The sequence below is a fragment of the Lucilia cuprina genome, chromosome 4, assembly GCF_022045245.1.
Source record: "Lucilia cuprina isolate Lc7/37 chromosome 4, ASM2204524v1, whole genome shotgun sequence".
In the NCBI taxonomy this organism is placed as follows: domain Eukaryota; kingdom Metazoa; phylum Arthropoda; class Insecta; order Diptera; family Calliphoridae; genus Lucilia; species Lucilia cuprina.
In genome coordinates this window covers 92,685,735-92,705,151 of record NC_060952.1, presented here as the reverse complement: position 1 = coordinate 92,705,151, position 19,417 = coordinate 92,685,735, and the positions used below count along the sequence as shown (strand labels likewise).

General features: G+C 26.6%; 2 protein-coding genes across 4 annotated transcripts in view; one reads left to right on the top strand and one right to left on the bottom strand.

The window, feature by feature from the left end:
- Positions 1–19,417, bottom strand: part of LOC111682973 (serine-rich adhesin for platelets) — a 34,160-nt gene that overhangs the window by 595 nt on the left and 14,148 nt on the right. The gene's annotated exons all lie outside the window — the stretch shown is intronic.
- On the top strand, positions 888–11,071 carry LOC111682989 (zinc finger protein 391). The gene is made up of 4 exons (XM_023444993.2): positions 888–1,032; positions 7,088–7,983; positions 8,056–8,152; positions 10,305–11,071. Exons 1-4 carry the CDS (start codon positions 903–905, stop codon positions 10,457–10,459), a joined length of 1,278 nt encoding a protein of 425 aa, XP_023300761.2. The 5' UTR covers positions 888–902; the 3' UTR covers positions 10,460–11,071.

Sequence of the window (19,417 nt, the reverse complement as noted above, 5' to 3'; positions counted from 1 at the left end):
ATAGATAGATAGATAGATAGATAGATAGATAGATAGATAGATAGATAGATAGATAGATAGATAGATAGATAGATAGATAGATAGATAGATAGAAAGACAGATAGATATTTCTATAATTTTTGGTAACCCTATATATTAAAAAAAGTAAAAGTAAATTTCGAATGTTTCTCTGTTCCAAAATAACAAAAACAATTGTTACAGCTTTTTTACACACATTTTTTCCTAAATATTGTTGTTGCTATTGCTGGTGTTGTAACAATTTTTGTTGTTATTGTTGCTGCTATTGTTGTCCCGGTTAATCTTACCCATGCGTCGTATACCTTCGTTTGAAGGTTTCGTTTATAACAAAACACAGCAGAACAAAACATAACTAAACATGTACAAAAATAAGGATGTTGTCTGAGGCCTCTTACCAACAAACATGTTTTCTTTTCTTCTTCATTTTTTTTTTTTTTTTGGAAAAGCAAAAGGAAAAAAGGCCCCCGAAACAACAACAGCAACAATATACGATGAAAATCTTCATCATACTAGTCGTCGTCAGCTGGGTAAAATGAACCTCAAACAAACAGCCGCTTTTCAGTTGGCAAATGGTAGTTGGCCTTACAGTGAGTGCGTAACGTAGTAGCTGGGAAGTTGGGCTAATTTAAAGAAAACTTTTGTGATTGTGTGCTTCTTTTAGAAATAAACTAAAGTTAGAGTATTATAAAATATTTGATTATAAACTGAAATTTAATTATTATTTAAATAAAACAAACAAAAACCAAACTACCTCCCTAAAACTAAAGGATCTAATATATTTATAATGTGTAAATATCTTTAAAACTATAAATCAATTGCAGAAAGACATTTTTAATTTAAATTATCTTTACAATTTCTTTACAGTCTCAGCCGCTAATAATACCATGCAGTATGGACAAAATATCTCCATACCATATTCTCAACCACAAACTGATTTGAATTTTTTAAATGCTGCCGCCTCCGTGGATCATAAAGGTAAAATTCATCCAAAAATTGAACGTGATCGGGAAGAAGGTAATAATCGCATTAATTGTAATTATAATTCTTATACAATACAACGTAATACAATTAGTTATAACACGTCTATAATGAATACCAATAATCATGACCAATACAATGCCACCAACCAACAGACCCTTTCGGACAATTACTCCCTCCCTATAACTTCTTCAACGTTGTCGTCGTCTTCTTCTTCATTGTCTGCCGTTACAAATTGTAATAATTTTAACTATAACCATAATTTCGGCATGTATAACTGTTATATTTGAAAAAAAAAGAGTTTCAAGGACGTTTACTTAATTTTATATACATACCTAAGAGAAGTATATAGTTAACACATACATACATCCTTTTATATATACAGTTGTGTTTGAAAATATAGCAGTTTGGGCTAAAGGTGGCGGAAGTTTTTCTGTTTAAGAAATTACTTAAATTATCATTAAATTTTATATTTTTTTATCTCATCCTAAAAACATAATATTTTTTTATAAAATGGTGAATATTTGGTGAAAACTTTATTTAGATTTCAAAACAGAATGTTATAAAAATAAGGGGTTTTCTGTGAAATTCTGAACCTTACTAAACTTGAAAGTACTTGTGATAATGAAAATTTTTATGAAAAAGGACATTTTTTTGGAAAAACGTTGTTTTTATTATGAACCCCTTTTTATTAATAATCCAGTTTTTTTGATATAAAATCTGTATTTTTTTTTTTACTAAAAAATCGGTATTTCTTTGAATATTTTGTATTTTTATGAAAAACGGAAATTTTAAGGATAAAAACTGTATTTCGATGAAATAGTAATTAAGGAAAATTTTGTATTTCTAAAACAATTTTTTTAATAAAAAAACGTATTTCTTTTAAAAACCTCAAAAAATTCTATGAAAAACTAGGATTTCAATAAAAAAGCAGTATTCCTATGAAAAGGAAGTATTTTTATTAAAAAAAATATATTTTTATAAAATACGGTATTTTAATGAAAAACCAGTATTTCTAGAATAAACCTGTATATTAATGAAAAATCAATATTTCTATGAAAAACCAGTATTTTTACCAAAAAAACAAACAGTTTTTCATAAAAGTACTTTGACAAACCAGTTTTTGTATAAAAACAGTTTTTATATGTAAACCCAGTATTTCTTTAAAAAACAGGACTTCTATGAAAAACCAGTATTTCTATAAAAAAAAACTTTTTATTCTATGAAAAACTAATATTTCAATGAAATGTCAGTATTTCTATAAAAAACAGTATTTTTGAAAAAAACAGTATTTTTATGAAAACCCAGTATATTAATATAGAATAAGTTTTTTCTATTTTAAAACTAATATTTCTATAAAATATCAGTATGAAAAAGCCAGTATTTCAATAAAAAACCAGTATTCCCATGAAAAAAGTATTTCTAAGAAAAAAAAGAAACAAATATTTCTTAAAAAACTATTTCTATGAAAAAAAACTATTTCTATGAAAAACCAGGATTTATGAAAAACCACTATTTCTTTAAAAAAAACCTGTATATTAAGGAAAAATAAGTTTTTCTAATCTCAAATTAATATTTCTATAAATATCAGTATGAAAAACAATTTGTTTTATAAAAAAAACAGTGTTTCAATGAAAAACCAGTATTCCCACAAAAAAGATCTATTTCTATGAAAAAAGCAAATATTTTTATAAAAGCCGTATTTCTATGAAAAATTAGGATTTATGAAAAACCAGTATTTCTGTGAAAAACAAATATATGAATAAAAAACAAGTATTTCTATGAAAAACCAGTATTTTCTTTGAAAAAACAGTATTTCTATGAAAAGCAGTGTTTTTTTTTGAAAAACCAGTATTTCTATGATAACGGAGTATTTCTATGAAAAACCAGGATTTCTTTTAAAAACCGGTATAAATTCAAAAACTAGCTTTTCTATGGAAAACCAATATTTTTGTGTAATATTCGTATTTTTAAGAAAACCCAGTATTTCTCTGAAAACAAATATATCTATTAAAACCAAGTATTTCTATGAAAAACAAGTATTCTGTATTTCTATCAAAAAGCCAGTATTTCTACAAAAAACTGTTTTTAATGAAAAACCAGTTTTTCTATAAATAATTGACATTTCAATGAGAACCCGATATTGCCATATAAATCCTGGTTTTCTTTACGAAAGTGAAACCCCATTAATTCTGTAATTCTATGAAAAACCAGTATTTCTAAAAACTATTGTAAAACCATGTAACGGATTTAAACGGAGTATTTCTATGAAAAAAACCAGGATTTCTTTTAAAAACCGGTATAAATTCAAAAACTAGCTTTTCTACAGAAAACATATTGTTTTTTTTTAAATATTCGTGTTTTTAAGAAAACCCAGTATTTCTCTGAAAACAAATATATCTATTAAAAAACAAGTATTTCCATGAAAAATAAGTATTCTAGAAAAATTCTGCATTACTATCAAAAACCAGTATTTCTACAAAAAATTGTTTTTTATGATAAACCAGTTTTTCTATGATTAATTAATATTTCAATCAGAACCCGATTTTTCCATATATATCCTGGTTTTCTTTAAGAAATTGAAAACCCAGTATTTCTGTAATTCTATGAAAATTGAAACCCCATTATTTCCGTAATTCAATGAAAAAACAGTATTTCTGAAAACTATTGTTTTTTAATAAAAAAAAACGTACTTATGAAAAAACGGTGAATAAAAGCCCGATATTTCCAAGAAAACCCCAGTATTTCTGTAAAAACCCGTCTTTCTAAGAACAAAATAGTACTTCTATGAAACTTTAAACATAAAACCGGTATATCTTTGAAAACCCAGTATTTCTACAAAAACCTGATATTTCTATGTTTGTTTTTCTATAAAATACCAATTTTTCTATACAATATATCTTGTTTTGCCTAACCAAGGTTGTTAGTTTAAAAGGAGGATATATATATAACAAATCCGAAAAAATACACCTAGGCCTCTATCGGGCCTGTTGTGCGCTACTTAACCAGTGTCTCTGGTGGGAATCGAACCCACCACCTCCGGTCTACCAGACTAGAACACTAACCACTAACCTACCGGAGGCCTCACCTGTCAAGTTCATATAATCTGGGCCCTTTCAAGATTTCAAAATGAAATGTCCCTGGTCAATATAGACCACCCTAGTCTCTATAATGGTCCCCTTAAGAAAATTACTTTGACGTTATCATCAATTTTCATGATCATCATCGGTCCATAATTGAACTTTCATAGTTCTCTTTTAGAAAATAAGTCTTGCTTCAATAAATCATTTATAAATCGTGAAAGATAAAATTCATTTTTCCGTTTTAGTATTAACTGCTAACTTTTCGAACACAACTATAACATATACCATAAATACTATATACTAGTGCTAAATGTGTTTATGTATAAGTTTATTACTTTAACAGTTTTTTTCTTCTTCTTGGTTTTATTATTATTTTTTTGGTGTATGGGTATGTCTGCCGTTGGTAACAGCCGATGAAGAGGAGGTTCATATATATATTTTTGCTCATTTTTTATATATTTTTTTAAGGAGCCGGACGTAGTATGGGTTCTACCATTGTAGGCTTGTTATAACTGATAAATTTCATGTTGACATTGTTCTTTTTTTCGATTTCGTTTTTTTATTGTTATAAATTTAGTTAAATGATGAAATATTTACAAACATGCATACATACCTATAGAAATTATGTTAATTTTGAAATCAGTTTCAGTTGGTCTTATATTATTTTTATATGTAAATTGTGTTATTTTAAATTTTAAGTGAAATTTGTTTCGCTTTAATTTGTTGTGTTGTTTAAATCTTTGGTTTTATAACAATTTCCCAAAATTGGTGGGATTAATTATAAAAAAGTTTTACATTTTTTGTTTTTTTGTTTTAGTTTTTGTAACCTCAGTGAACTAAAACTGAACTAGAACTGAACTAGAACTGAACTAGAACTGAACTAGAACTGAACTAGAACTGAACTAGAACTGAACTAGAACTGAACTAGAACTGAACTAGAACTGAACTAGAACTGAACTAGAACTGAACTAGAACTGAACTAGAACTGAACTAGAACTGAACTAGAACTGAACTAGAACTGAACTAGAACTGAACTAGAACTGAACTAGGACTGAACTAGAACTGAACTAGAACTAAAGTAGAACTGAACTAGAACAGAACTAGAAATGAACTAGAACTTATTTCAAATTATATACAAATCGGGAACTTAGTGTAAAATCTACATGTATTAATTAAGTTAAATTATTATTAATATTTTTTGTTAATTATTAGTTGATTTTTATAAATCTGTTTTGTTTATTTTTATTATTATCAAATTTTGTTAATTAATTCTATTAAAATTATTGTTAATTATTTTTAATTTTTACTCAAAAATGTAATAAATTTTCTATATTTTCCTAACAATTTCATCATAATTTGTTTTATTTTCCTATTTGTTTGTTAAATATTTGCGTGATTTTTCTTTTTGTTGTTGTCTTCGCCATTTATTTGATAAAATAACTGTCAGCCCCCAGACGTTTCTATAGGACTCTCCATCATCCCCATCCACAATAACCAGACAACAGAAATTCGCAGAAGAAACAAAAAACAAAAAACAAAAAAAAAAAAAAAAAGAAATTTCTTTTTATGGTTTTGTTCCTAATGTAAAATAGGTTCGTCCTTGAGTTAAGTAAATATATAGAAATGTATATAAGTATATTTTTATATAATATGTATATGTGTATGTACGTACATACATCTTTATATAAACACTTTCTATAAGAAGCCTAAAAATGTGTGTATTTTAGAGCCTGGGATTTGTAGGAAGTAAATTGCTTTTGCTGTCATTATTATTTTTTCTTCTTCTGCTGTTGCCGATTTATTTGTTCCATACATTTCTATACCTTCTATGATTTCTATATTGGGGTAGGTTTTTTCATTTTATTTATTTATTTATTTATTTATTTATTCCTTCAAAGCAAAAGCAAATCTTATGTACACATTATAAATATAAGTAGGTTCCATCAGGTTTTTGTTGTTCTTAAGCTATTATGGCTTTTATACATAATGATTTATTTTTGGGGAATTTATTTTAAGGTTCTTGGAAAAATTAAATATAAATGGAACGGAAAAAAAGTTCTAAAAGGTAAATTTAAAGCACATTGGCAAATATTCCTTTAAAGAGTATTAAAGTAATACAAATATTTTTGACACACATTTCATTTTATCGAAAAGTCGGCGTTTCAGGAGGTTTGATAAGACAATCGTTATTACAAATAGCAAATGGCATTTTGGAAGTAAATGATGCTAAAATGAGATGTTATTATAGAATTTTTTATGTGCTAATATTTCCTGTTATCGAATTGATTTAAAAGTTTGATATCTTCAAGGTTTTTATAAAATACAATTTAACTTTAAAAATAAAGACAGTCCCTGTATAGTAAATCAATTTGAATTGAATTCTAAATGATATATAACAGAACTAGAACTGAAATCGAACTGAACTAGTACTGAACTTAAGCTAAACTAAAGTTAAACTATAATTGAACTAAAACTGAACTAGAAGTGAACTAGAACTGAACTATAACTGAACCGATCTAGAACTGAACTAGAACTGAACTAGAAATGAACTAGAACTGAACTAGAACTGAACTAGAACTGAACTAGAACTGAACTAGAACTGAACTAGAACTGAACTAGAACTGAACTAGAACTGAACTAGAACTGAACTAGAACTTAACTGAAACTGAACTAGAACTGTACTAGAACTGAATTAGAACTGAACTAGAACCGAACTAAAACTGAACTAGAACTGAACTAGAACTAAACTAGAATTTAACTAAATTTGAATATAAGTATAACTGAACATGAACTAAATTAAATTGAAACTGAAATTGAACAAAATAAAAAATAAACTATTATTTAATTTTTTGGATTTTCATTTAGTAGTTAAACTATTTGTAATTCTTTATTTCCTGTTTTCTTTTCGATCAAAATTTATTTATACACTCTCATACTCTTAATTCTATACACTCTAAAAAACTTTTCTTCCCAACATTTCTATCACTTTACATACCTTCCGACAACAGTTTTGAATCAACAAATTTTACAAAATGTCAATCAATCATGGCAAACATTGGCCAATACTGCCAATACCGTTGATTACTCATCACATTTGCTCTCCGCAACACTGCCAATTTCCATACAACACTTCCTCAAATATTCCGAAACGATTAAAAAGGAATCCTCAGGTATTGTGGGCACACAAATCAACTCAGGGAATTTGAATTTGAGCAATTTGGATACGACTTCAGGATTTAATATAAAAAACGATGTCCTTAAGAATGGCACCAATTTGGCTAGTTTGGCCTTGGGTGGCGTCTCGCTGGCACCAAGTCAAACACAAGCGAATGGTAATCATCATACACATAATGGCAATGGCACTACGGGACTCGTCAGCATGGATCATCAGCAACAACAACAGCAGCATATACCCAATTTAAATGATGTCACCAATGCTCAGCAGCAGCAACAACAACAGATGGTGGCCAATCAAACGATGCCGCCCACAAATGGCAATGTAAATGTTACCACAAATGGTAATGGTGTGACTAATGGTAACACCGTAGTGACTAGCACAGCGCCTGCAGCTCCCAATGGCACAGCAACTACAGCCGATGGTACGGCACCGGCTGCTCCTACTAAGGGAAAAAAGGGTAAAAAGAAGAAGCCCCCAAAGGAGAAGAAACCCAGGCCAAAACCTGGTGAGATTAGGGAAACCAAGGCTTTGGATGGTTCCACTCTATACTGTTGTCCCGAATGTCAAATGGCCTATCCAGATCGTTCATTAATCGAACAGCATGTCATTTCGCATGCCGTAGAAAGACGTTTTGTATGCGACATCTGTAATGCAGCGTTAAAGCGTAAAGATCATTTGACACGACACAAGTTGTCGCATATACCGGATAGACCACATGTGTGCAATGTATGTTGAATTTTCAATTATTTTAGATGAAATTTTTACGATTTTTTATATTTTTTTTTCTGTTTTCCATAGATTTGTATGAAATCATTTAAACGAAAGGAGCAATTAACTCTACACATTGTTATACATTCCGGCGAAAAGAAACATGTCTGCATTGAGTGTGGAAAAGGTAAGATCAGACATCTGAGGAACTAAAATGGAAGAGAACTAAAACACAACTAGAACAGAACCACAACAGAACTGGAGCAGAACTGGAACAAAACTAGAACAGAACTAGAACAGAACTAGAACAGAACTAGAACAGAACTAGAACAGAACTAGAACAGAACTAGAACAGAACTAGAACAGAACTAGAACAGAACTAGAACAGAACTAGAACAGAACTAGAACAGAACTAGAACAGAACTAGAACAGAACTAGAACAGAACTAGAACAGAACTAGAACAGAACTAGAACAGAACTAGAACAGAACTAGAACAGAACTAGAACAGAACTAGAACAGAAGTAGAACAGAACTAGAACAGAACTAGAACAGAACTAGAACAGAACTAGAACAGAACTAGAACAGAACTAGAACAGAACTAGAACAGAACTAGAACAGAACTAGAACAGAACTAGAACAGAACTAGAACAGAACTAGAACAGAACTAGAACAGAACTAGAACAGAACTAGAACAGAACTAGAACAGAACTAGAACAGAACTAGACAGAACTAGAACAGAACTAGAACAGAAACTAGAACAGAACTAGAACAGAACTAGAACAGAACTAGAACAGAACTAGAACAGAACTAGAACAGAACTAGAACAGAACTAGAACAGAACTAGAACAGAACTAGAACAGAACTAGAACAGAACTAGAACAGAACTAGAACAGAACTAGAACAGAACTAGAACAGAACTAGAACAGAACTAGAACAGAACTAGAACAGAACTAGAACAGAACTAGAACAGAACTAGAACAGAACTAAAACAGAACTAGAACAGAACTAGAACAGAACTAGAACAGAACTAGAACAGAACTAGAACAGAACTAGAACAGAACTAGAACAGAACTAGAACAGAACTAGAACAGAACTAGAACAGAACTAGAACAGAACTAGAACAGAACTAGAACAGAACTAGAACAGAACTAGAACAGAACTAGAACAGAACTAGAACAGAACTAGAACAGAACTAGAACTGAACTAGAACTAGAACTAAACTTGAACTAGAACTGAACTAGAACTGAACTAGAACTGAACTAGAACTGAACTAGAACTGAACTAGAACTGAACTAGAACTGAACTAGAACTGAACTAGAACTGAACTAGAACTGAACTAGAACTGAACTAGAACTGAACTAGAACTGAACTAGAACTGAACTAGAACTGAACTAGAACTGAACTAGAACTGAACTAGAACTGAACTAGAACTGAACTAGAACTGAACTAGAACTGAACTAGAACTGAACTAGAACTGAACTAGAACTGAACTAGAACTGAACTAGAACTGAACTAGAACTGAACTAGAACTGAACTAGAAAGAACTAGAACTGAACTAGAACTGAACTAGAACTGAACTAGAACTGAACTAGAACTGAACTAGAACTGAACTAGAACTGAACTAGAACTGAACTAGAACTGAACTAGAACTGAACTAGAACTGAACTAGAACTGAACTAGAACTGAAACTAGAACTGAACTAGAACTGAACTAGAACTGAACTAGAACTGAACTAGAACTGAACTAGAACTGAACTAGAACTGAACTAGAACTGAACTAGAACTAGAACTGAACTAGAACTGAACTAGAACTGAACTAGAACTGAACTAGAACTGAACTAGAACTGAACTAGAACTAGAACTGAACTAGAACTGAACTAGAACTGAACTAGAACTGAACTAGAACTGAACTAGAAATAGAACTGAACTAGAACTGAACTAGAACTGAACTAGAACTGAACTAGAACTGAACTAGAACTGAACTAGAACTGAACTAGAACTGAACTAGAACTGAACTAGAACTGAACTAGAACTGAACTAGAACTGAACTAGAACTGAACTAGAACTGAACTAGAACTGAACTAAAACTGAACTAAAACTGAACTAAAACTGAACTAGAACTGAACTAGAACTGAACTAGAACTGAACTAGAACTAAACTAGAACTAAACTAGAACTGAACTAGAACTATACTAGAACTGAAACTGAAACAGAATGGTACTAGAACTGAACTAGAACTAAACTAGAACTATACTAGAACTGAAACTGAAACAGAATGGTACTTCAACTTAACTAGAGCTTAACTGGAACTGATCGATTTTATTCTCTTTTCCCTTAAAGGTTTCTATCGCAAAGATCACTTACGCAAACACACACGTTCGCACATCGCTCGTCGTGTTAAATCCGAGGTTTCAGCCCAAAATGTCAACACCACTGGTAACGGCACCAACAACAATAATACCAACAATCAGAACAGCACGCTACATGGTTCCTGAGGTTCGTACAAGGACTTTTGGTAAATTGTTATAAAATTTCTTAACCATAAAAAATGTTTGATAACTTTTGCACTCTAAAGAAATAGAAAACTAAAGGGAAAACTTTAGTTTTTTTTTAATTCTTTATTTATTGCAAAAAATTTCAAATATTAAGAAATTTTATAAAAATTTACTAAATGTCCTGCTAAGCGTCATATATTTTTTTTAAAAATGTTTTCATTTAAAAACTCTTTTTAATTTTAAATTTATTTTAAATAATGTTTTTATATATTTTTATTAATTAATTTTATTTATGTTTATTTACAAAATAAATTTACTTTATAATAAAACGCACAAATTTGCTAACAAAAATCTATTTGTTAAACTCGAAAAGGAAAAAAAAATAAATTCTTAAAATTTATATTAAAATAAAAGAAAATAAATACTGAAATGATAGCAATTAAAATGTACAAAATGTTATACAAAAAACAACAACAATATATTCATATTTACAAAACAAAAAACAACAATTAATATTAAATAAAATACTTAAAAAGAAAAGCAAAAACAAAATGAAACTTAACCCAACATTGCCAGCTGAAAAGCCAAGTTAAGTTAACTTTATTTTTTAAATAAAAAAAAATGCATTATGTTTTGTTTAAAAACTTTTATAAATAAAATATTTGTGATCTTTGCTGGCTATAAAACAAAAAATAATTAAAACTATGTGTGTATATTTATTAAATAAATAATAGATATTTTGTAAAATTTTCAATGTGCAATTTTTTTAAATATTTTTTCTTTTAATTTAATCCTTTTGTTATTATTTTATTTTAAAGAATTTTTTAAAACGTTTTTTTTGTTAAATAATTTTAATTGTTTATTTTAATTTATTTTGTTTATGTATTAAATGTTTTATTATTTTAATGAATTATTGTAATAGAATTGTGTTCAGTTGGTTTGTGAAATTAATTTTAAACTGGATTTGAATTTGAAATGTATAATAACTAAGTTTTCAATTTCTGTTATACAGACCTTCACAAAGAGGCAAGTTTCTTTATAATGTCTCTTCTCTATATGTAATTAAAGTTATCGATAACAGTTGTAATAGAACACTAACTTATATTTTATTTTTATGTAGAAAATTTAAGTTTTTTAACAACTTTTCATAAAATTATTGTAAGAATTTCTTAGAAAATTCAATGTTCGTTTGGTTTTTTTCGAAAAAAATAAACTTATCGATAACTTTTATAAAATCTAAATTAACAAATTTAATATTTTCCATTTTTCTAAAAGAAAGTTCTCTTTACAGTTTTTCTTTAAAAAAATTAAACTATTTATAATTTTTTCTATACAAAAACAATGTTATCGATATGTTTTTCAAATATATGTTATGAATCGATAAATTTTCTAAAGAAAATCTTATTTTTCTAGAGAAGAACAAATTATAAAACAACTTGTAAATAGAAACAAGTTTTTTGTTCAAATATCTATAAACATTATTAGTTACTAAACTGTTTCCCTTAAGAAAAAGTTATCGAAAAGTTTTCACAAAAATAATATATAGTTTTCTCAAAAAATAACAAAGTTATCGACTTTGATATAAAAAAAAAAACGAAAATGACAATTATTTTCTATAAAAAGCTAAAGTTATTGTTATTTTAAAAAAACATTACTTAATGATAAGTTTTCTGGATAAAATTAAAGTAACCGATAAGTTTTATAAATGAAATGAAAGTTATCGATAAGTTTTCTAGAGAAAAATTATTTTTTTTAATTTGTTTGCAAAATATAAAGTTGTTGATAAAATTCCTTTAAATAAAGTAGTTTTCGATAACTTTTCTCTATAGAGAATTAGTTAACGATAAGATTTTTATATTAAAACAAAGTTATCGATAACATTTCTATACAAAAATCAAAGTTTTCTAAAAAAAAAATATCTAAATGAATGATTTTTGTATAGAAAACAAAGTTGCTTAGAAATTTTCTAGAATAAATAAAGTTATCGATAACTTTTTTATATGTAATATTAGTTATCGATAAGGTTTTTATAAAAAACTAAAGTTATCGATAACATTTCTTAGCGAAAATTTATGTTTTCTAGAAAAAAACCCATCAACTAATGAAACCAAGTTCTCAATAAGTTTTTTTTCTAACAAACAAAGACATTGATAATATTTCTATAAAAAATATTAGTTATCGATATAATTTTTAGTAATATTAAAGCAAACGATAACATTTCTATGAAATTATCTAAATTTTGTACAAAAACTGAAGATGCATGACTTTTGTGTAGAAAAGAAAGTTTTCACTAAGTTTTATGTATTAAACAAAGTTATCGATAATTTTGCTATATAATATTAGTGTTATCTATATAAAATATTTGTTATCGGTAAGATTTTTACGTAATATTAAAGTTATCGATAACATTTCTCTACAAAAATCTAAATTTTGTAAAGAAATTGAAGATAAAAGACTTCTGTTTGAAACAACAAAGTTTTCCATATGTTTTCTGTAGCATACAAAGTTATCGATAACTTTTCTCTATATTATTATAGTTATCGCTAAGTTTTTTTATACAAAATAAAAGTTATCGATAACATTTCCATGGAACAATTGATTTTTCTACAGAAAATCAAAAGCAATTTCTATATAAAAAAACAATGTTTTCATAGAGTTTTTTTCTAATAAACAAAGTTATCGATAACTCTTCTTTTAAGCACTATTAATAAACGATAAGTTTTTTATAATAAGTGAAAGTTATCGGTAAAAATTCTATAAAAAATCTGCATTAAAGTCTTTAAAGAAAAAAGGAAGTTGACAATAAAGCTTCTTTAAAAAAAACAGTTATCGGTAATTTTTCTATATAAAATCTAAATTATCGATAAGTTTTCTCTATAAAATTAAAGTAGGCATTAGAGTTTCAATACAAAAATCAATGTTATCGATAAATTTTCTATAGAAAATCAAGTTTATTATATATTTTAACATAAAAATCAAGTTTTCAATAATTTTTCTTAAAAGAGAAAACTAAAACCCAAGGTTTAAATTAAATTTCTGCAGAGAATTTTTATTATCGATAACTTGTCTATTTAGAAACAAAGTTATCGATAGCTTTTCTTTGAATTCATAATTTTTTGACGAAAATCATTGATTTCTACTTTTTCCTTTTGCAAATAACAAAGTTATCAATAAGATTTCTTTAAAAAATTGAGTGATCGATAACTTTTGCTTATGAAATCTTATTTATCAAGAAGTTTTCTATATAATATACAAGTTTAAGGTTGATTTGTTATAAAAAAGTTATCGATAACTTAGTTATCTATAAAGTAATAAAGTGAATGACTTTTTTGTAATAAAAATGAAACATTCTTTAAGTTTTTCTTAAAAAAAAAAATAGTTATCGATAAGTTTTTTATAGAATAATAATGTTATGGGTAATTTTTCATATAAAATCCAAGTTATCGATAACTTTTCTATAAATAATCACACTTATTCATTAATATTTCTATACAAATAATACTTTTTTCAGAAATTTCTTGTAAAAAGAATGTTATTGTTTTCTGCTTTGTGTAAAATATAAAGTTATCGATAATTTTTCTAGAGCTAATAAAAGTTATCGATAAGTTTTTATATGAAAATCTTAGTTATAGATAACTTTTTAAAGAAATTTAATTTTATGAAATATATCCGAAATAAAAATTTTGAAAAAATGATTTATATTTAAGAATTTGTCCAATTTGTTTGTTATCGATAACTTTTTGAAAAGAAATCAGAAAGTTTCAAAAGATCTCTTAAGAAATTTTAAGTTTTACTCAAAATTTCTTTTAAGATTTCTTAATCTAAAAAAGAATAACTTTTTAATATCATTTTCAAATTCCCAGCAATTTATATTTATTTGATTTTGTGAAATTTTGTTTTAATATTTTAAAACTTTTTAATTTACTTTTTATTAAAATAAATAAAAAAAACGGAATAATTAATTAGATGTAATAATGCTTTTAAGGCTTTATGTATTTAAGCTTATAAACTTATTATAATTATAAATATTAGTAGTTTTTAAATTAAAAAAAAAACATAAAAAGAATATAAAAATTTTTACTCAATAGTTATTTTTTTTAATTTCAAAACTAAACAAACAAGAAACTTGAAATTATTTAAAAAAAAACTTTCCCTTTTAAAAATACAATAAAGCATTTACAAACTATTATTTCAAAACTAAACTCAAAACTAAAAACACACAACTAACTGTCAAGTATTTTTTGTCTGAAAACTTTTTAAACTTAAATATGAAATAAAATTAAATACACTGCAACAAAATGTTCAATATAAATCAATACAAATATTACAGTAATTAAAATAAAACATTTATATAGAAATAGTTTTAAATCTAAACAAATAGAGATAATTGCCACAACAAACAAATAAATATTTATATATTTTGTGAAAACCAACAACAAAAACTAAAAAAGACAAATCGCATACAAAACAATTTTCTTTACAAAAAAAAAAGAATAAGGTGAACATTTTGCCTCAATTTTGAAAATAAAACAAAAAAAATTACAATTTTTAAAAAGAAATGAAAAAATAAAGAAAAATAAAAGTAAAAGTAAACTTCTCAGATAAAATTATGGTAAATTTAAAGTTCAAAAAACAAAACAATATTTATACAAAAAAAATAAAACAAAATAATGAAAAGAAGAAAACAAAACAAACTTAAATTTAATTAAAATAACAAAACACAAGTGAATAATGACATGCCAACATGACATGTCAGCAGCTAGTAAGCATTACTATATTAAATTTAAACACAAAAAAAAAAAATCCATAAATAATAATAATAATAATAAATACAAATTTAATAAAACAATAATCTCCATTTATATACAAACATAAATTACTTACATATTTCAAAAAAACATTAACTTAATAAACAAATACCATTATATGAACATAAAATAACAATAAAAACATAATTAATTTTTAAGTAATTCATATATAAATATTTTACCATAACATAGTTATCCATCAGCATCAATGTCATTTACAAAATAAAAAAATAAAACAACCCAAACGCCCGCCCCTACAGCTGCTTAATTGTCAATAGTAAACGAAAAAAAAGAAATAGAGTTGCCATAAGAAATTTTGTTTACAAAATATTGTAAACATTTTAAAATCCTTTAGTTTTCCCTTCTTTTTTTCTTAACAAACTCAAATGAAAATTTTAAAGAGAAATCAACAAATATTTTTGAATTAATATTCTTTTTTGAAATTGAAATGGAATCTTTTTGAATTCTATTGTCCAGTTCATATGCTATTCATATGCCTAAAGTTAAGTCTATAGACTTATCTATAGATTAGACTTAATAGTCTAATCTATAGTTATTCTTTTAATGTAGTCTAAAGTCCATATTTTAGACAATAGAGTGGTCCCTAGTCTATAGTCTGGTCTACATTCTAGTCTAATCTATAGTTTTAACAACAGACTAGTCTTTAGTCCATAAATTAAACAATAGTCTAGTCTGGATTGATCTTATAGTCTTGTCCATAGACTAGTCAATTGTCTAGTCTGTAGTTTACAATCGAGTCCATAGTTTGGTCTACAGTCTTGTCCGTAGGCTATTCTATAGTTTTGCAAACAGTCTAGTCTTTAGTGTATAAATTAGACAATAGTCTGGTCCGCAATCTTGTCTACAGTCTAGTCCATTGTCTTCTTCATTGTTTAGTCCATAGCATAATCTATAGTTTGACAACAGTATAGTCTATAGTTTCACCTATAGTCTGGTCTACAGTCTTGTCCATAGCATATTCTATAGTTTTGACCACTTAGTCTTAGTCTTGTCTACAGTCTAGTCCATCGTGTTCTTCATTGTCTAGTCTATAGATTTAAAAACAGGATAGTCTTTAGTCTAGTTCATAGTTTAGTCTATAGTCTGGTTTACAGTCTTGTCCATAGCCTATTCTATAGTTTTGACAACAGTCTAGTCTTTAGTTCATAAATTAGACAATAATCGGATCCGCAATCTTGTGTACAGTCCAGTCCATTGTCTTCTTCATTGTCTAGTCCACAGCATAATCTATAGTTTGACAACAGTATAGTCTTTAGTCTAGTTCATAGTTTAGTATATAGTATGGTCTACAGTTTTGTCCATAGCCTATTCTACAGTTTTGACAACAGTCTAGTCTTCAGGTCATAAATTAGACAATAGTCTGGTCTACAGTCTTTTTCATCGTGTTCTTCATTGTCTAGTCTTTAGTCTAGTCCATTGTCCAGTCTATAGTTTTGTCAACAGTATTTTCCATAATTTAATCGATAGTCTAGTAATTGGTATTGTCTATAGACTATATCTTAGTGTATAGTTTTGACAACAGTATCTAATATATAATCTAGTCCAAAGTCCAGTTCAGTCTTACCTAACGCCTAACACATTGTCTAGTCAATAGTCCAGTCCATGACTACAAAAATACGAAAACAACATGTATTTGATATCTGTATTAGAATCAGACTAATGTCAAAAATTTCATAAGAAATGTAAACAAATAAGTAACATGTAAACAATAACAGCTGCTTTATAGCAGTCACCTTACTTTATTATGCCATGGTCCTGTCTATAGTCTAATCTATAACATAGTTCATATTCCAGTCCAAAGTCTTGTCCATAATCAAGTTCACAGTCAAAGTCACTATTCCAAAGTCTAGTCCATAGTTTAGTTTGCAGTCTAATCTATAAGTTTGTCAATTGTTTGCTCCATAGTCTAACAAAGCACATATTTTTTCTAGTCCATAGTAAAGTCTTTTCTATACATTAGTATTAAGTCTGGACTATAGTGTTGTTCATGTTCTATTATATTTTCGTCTGTGGTCTGTTTCATAGTAAATTATATAGATACTAGTCTTCCGTCAAGACTACAGTCTAGTCCAAGGTCTATTATATAGTTTAATCTTTGGACTAGTTCATAGCGCAATCCATAGATTAATCTTCAGTTGGAGATATAGTTTAGTCTATTGTCTAGTATATAGTCTATTTCATAGTATATTCTATAGATTAGACTTTAGTCTGTTCTATATTCTATATACGCATATATATTTCATTCTAGTCCTTAGCTTAAACCATAGATTAAACTTTAATTAAGTCTATAGTCTAGTGTATTGTCTAGTCTATAGTCTAGCAAATAGTTTATTCTATAGATTAGTCTTTAGTTTGGTCCATAGTCTATAGATTAGTCTTTAGTCTAGCCCATAGTCTAGTCTAAAGTCTTGTCGTTAGTCAAGTCCATTGTCTATTCTATAGACTAGTTTTTAGTCTTGCTTTAAGTCAAAACCAAAGTCTTCTCTGTAGTTTAGTCCACAGTCTGAAGCCATGTAAAAAGTCTTGGTTTTAGTCTACTCGACTAAACCTATATCTTCAGTTGAAGATATAGTTTAATATATTGTCTAGTCTATAGACTTTAGTATGTTCCATATTCTATACGCATATATATTTCATTCTAGTCCATAGCTTAAACCATAGATTAAAGTTTAATTAAGTCTATAGTCTAGTGTATTGTCTAGTCTATAGTTTAGCTCATAGTTTATTCCATAGATTAAACTTTAGTTTGGTCCATAGTCTATAGATTAGTCTTTAGTCTAGCCCATAGTCTAGTCTAAAGTCTTGTCGTTAGTCAAATCCATTGTCTATTCTATAGACTAGTTTTAAGTTTTGCTTTAAGTCAAAACCAAAGTCTTCTCTGTAGTTTAGTCCACAGTCTGAAGTCTTGTAAAAAGTATTGGTTTTAGTCTACTCGAGTCTTTAGTCTGGTCTATTATACTTCTTCTTTTTAAATTCAAAACATTTTAAAAACTTCTCTTTAAAGTTTTCATACATAAACTTAAACTAAATTAAAACAAAGTTTAAACTACAGTTTAAACGCAATATTTAACTAAAACTACAACTCTGTTATTAAACTACAAATTACAAAAAAATAAAACTTGATATTTTTTTTTTTTAAATATTAAAAGTAATAACAACAACAAACAAACTTACTATAGAATAGAAATTACAAAAGAAAAGAAAACAAAGAAATAACTACAATAACAACAAATAAATACAACAAAAATACTTGCAGAAAGTACAAATCTTTCAATAAAAAATAAAACAAAAACAAACAAATTACTTAGAAAACAACAAAAAACAAAACAATAGTAGTATTAATTAAATAATTAATAATATAAAACATTTTAATTTTTTAATTTCCAACTCATACTACGTTTTAAACAACAAAAGAAAATAGAAAACTAACAACAAAATGCAATAAAAACAAATACAAATTTCAAACAAAATAAAACTCAAAAAAAACCCGGCTACAAAATAAAAATTCACAAAATCATCCCATTAACTATTTACAACTTTATTAAACAAACAAAAAATACAAATAAAATTAAATTTAAAGAAATTATTAAAAAAAGGAAAACAAAAACAAAAAAAAAAACAAATTTAGCAATTCAAAACTCAGGGATGATGCCTCCAAAATATTAAAAAAACCAAAAAAAAAAAAACAAATATTTAACAAAATAAAAACAAACAAAATTTTTAATAAATTTCGCAATATTTGAAAAATTAAAAGAAAAACAACAACAACAAATTACGAGTAAATAAAATGAAATTAAGCAAAATTATTAAGATTTTTATTAAGATAAAATTTTAAAAAATTTTGAAAATTAAAACATTGAAAAGTATAAAATTTTTAATAAAATAATAGAAATTTTTAAAGAAAAAAAAACTGCACAATATTAACAACAATTTTGTAATAATTTTATTTTATATAATTATTAAAAAAAGTAGTAATTATTAAAAAAAAAATATTATGTAAAATTTCTAAAAATAATTTTTAGTTATAATTTAAATATTTTATTTTGAAAAAGTTTTGTCAAGTGGTTTCTAGAAGAAGATGGAGAGAAGAGTTGTTTGTGAAGATGTTTTTATTTTGAAATTTAATTTA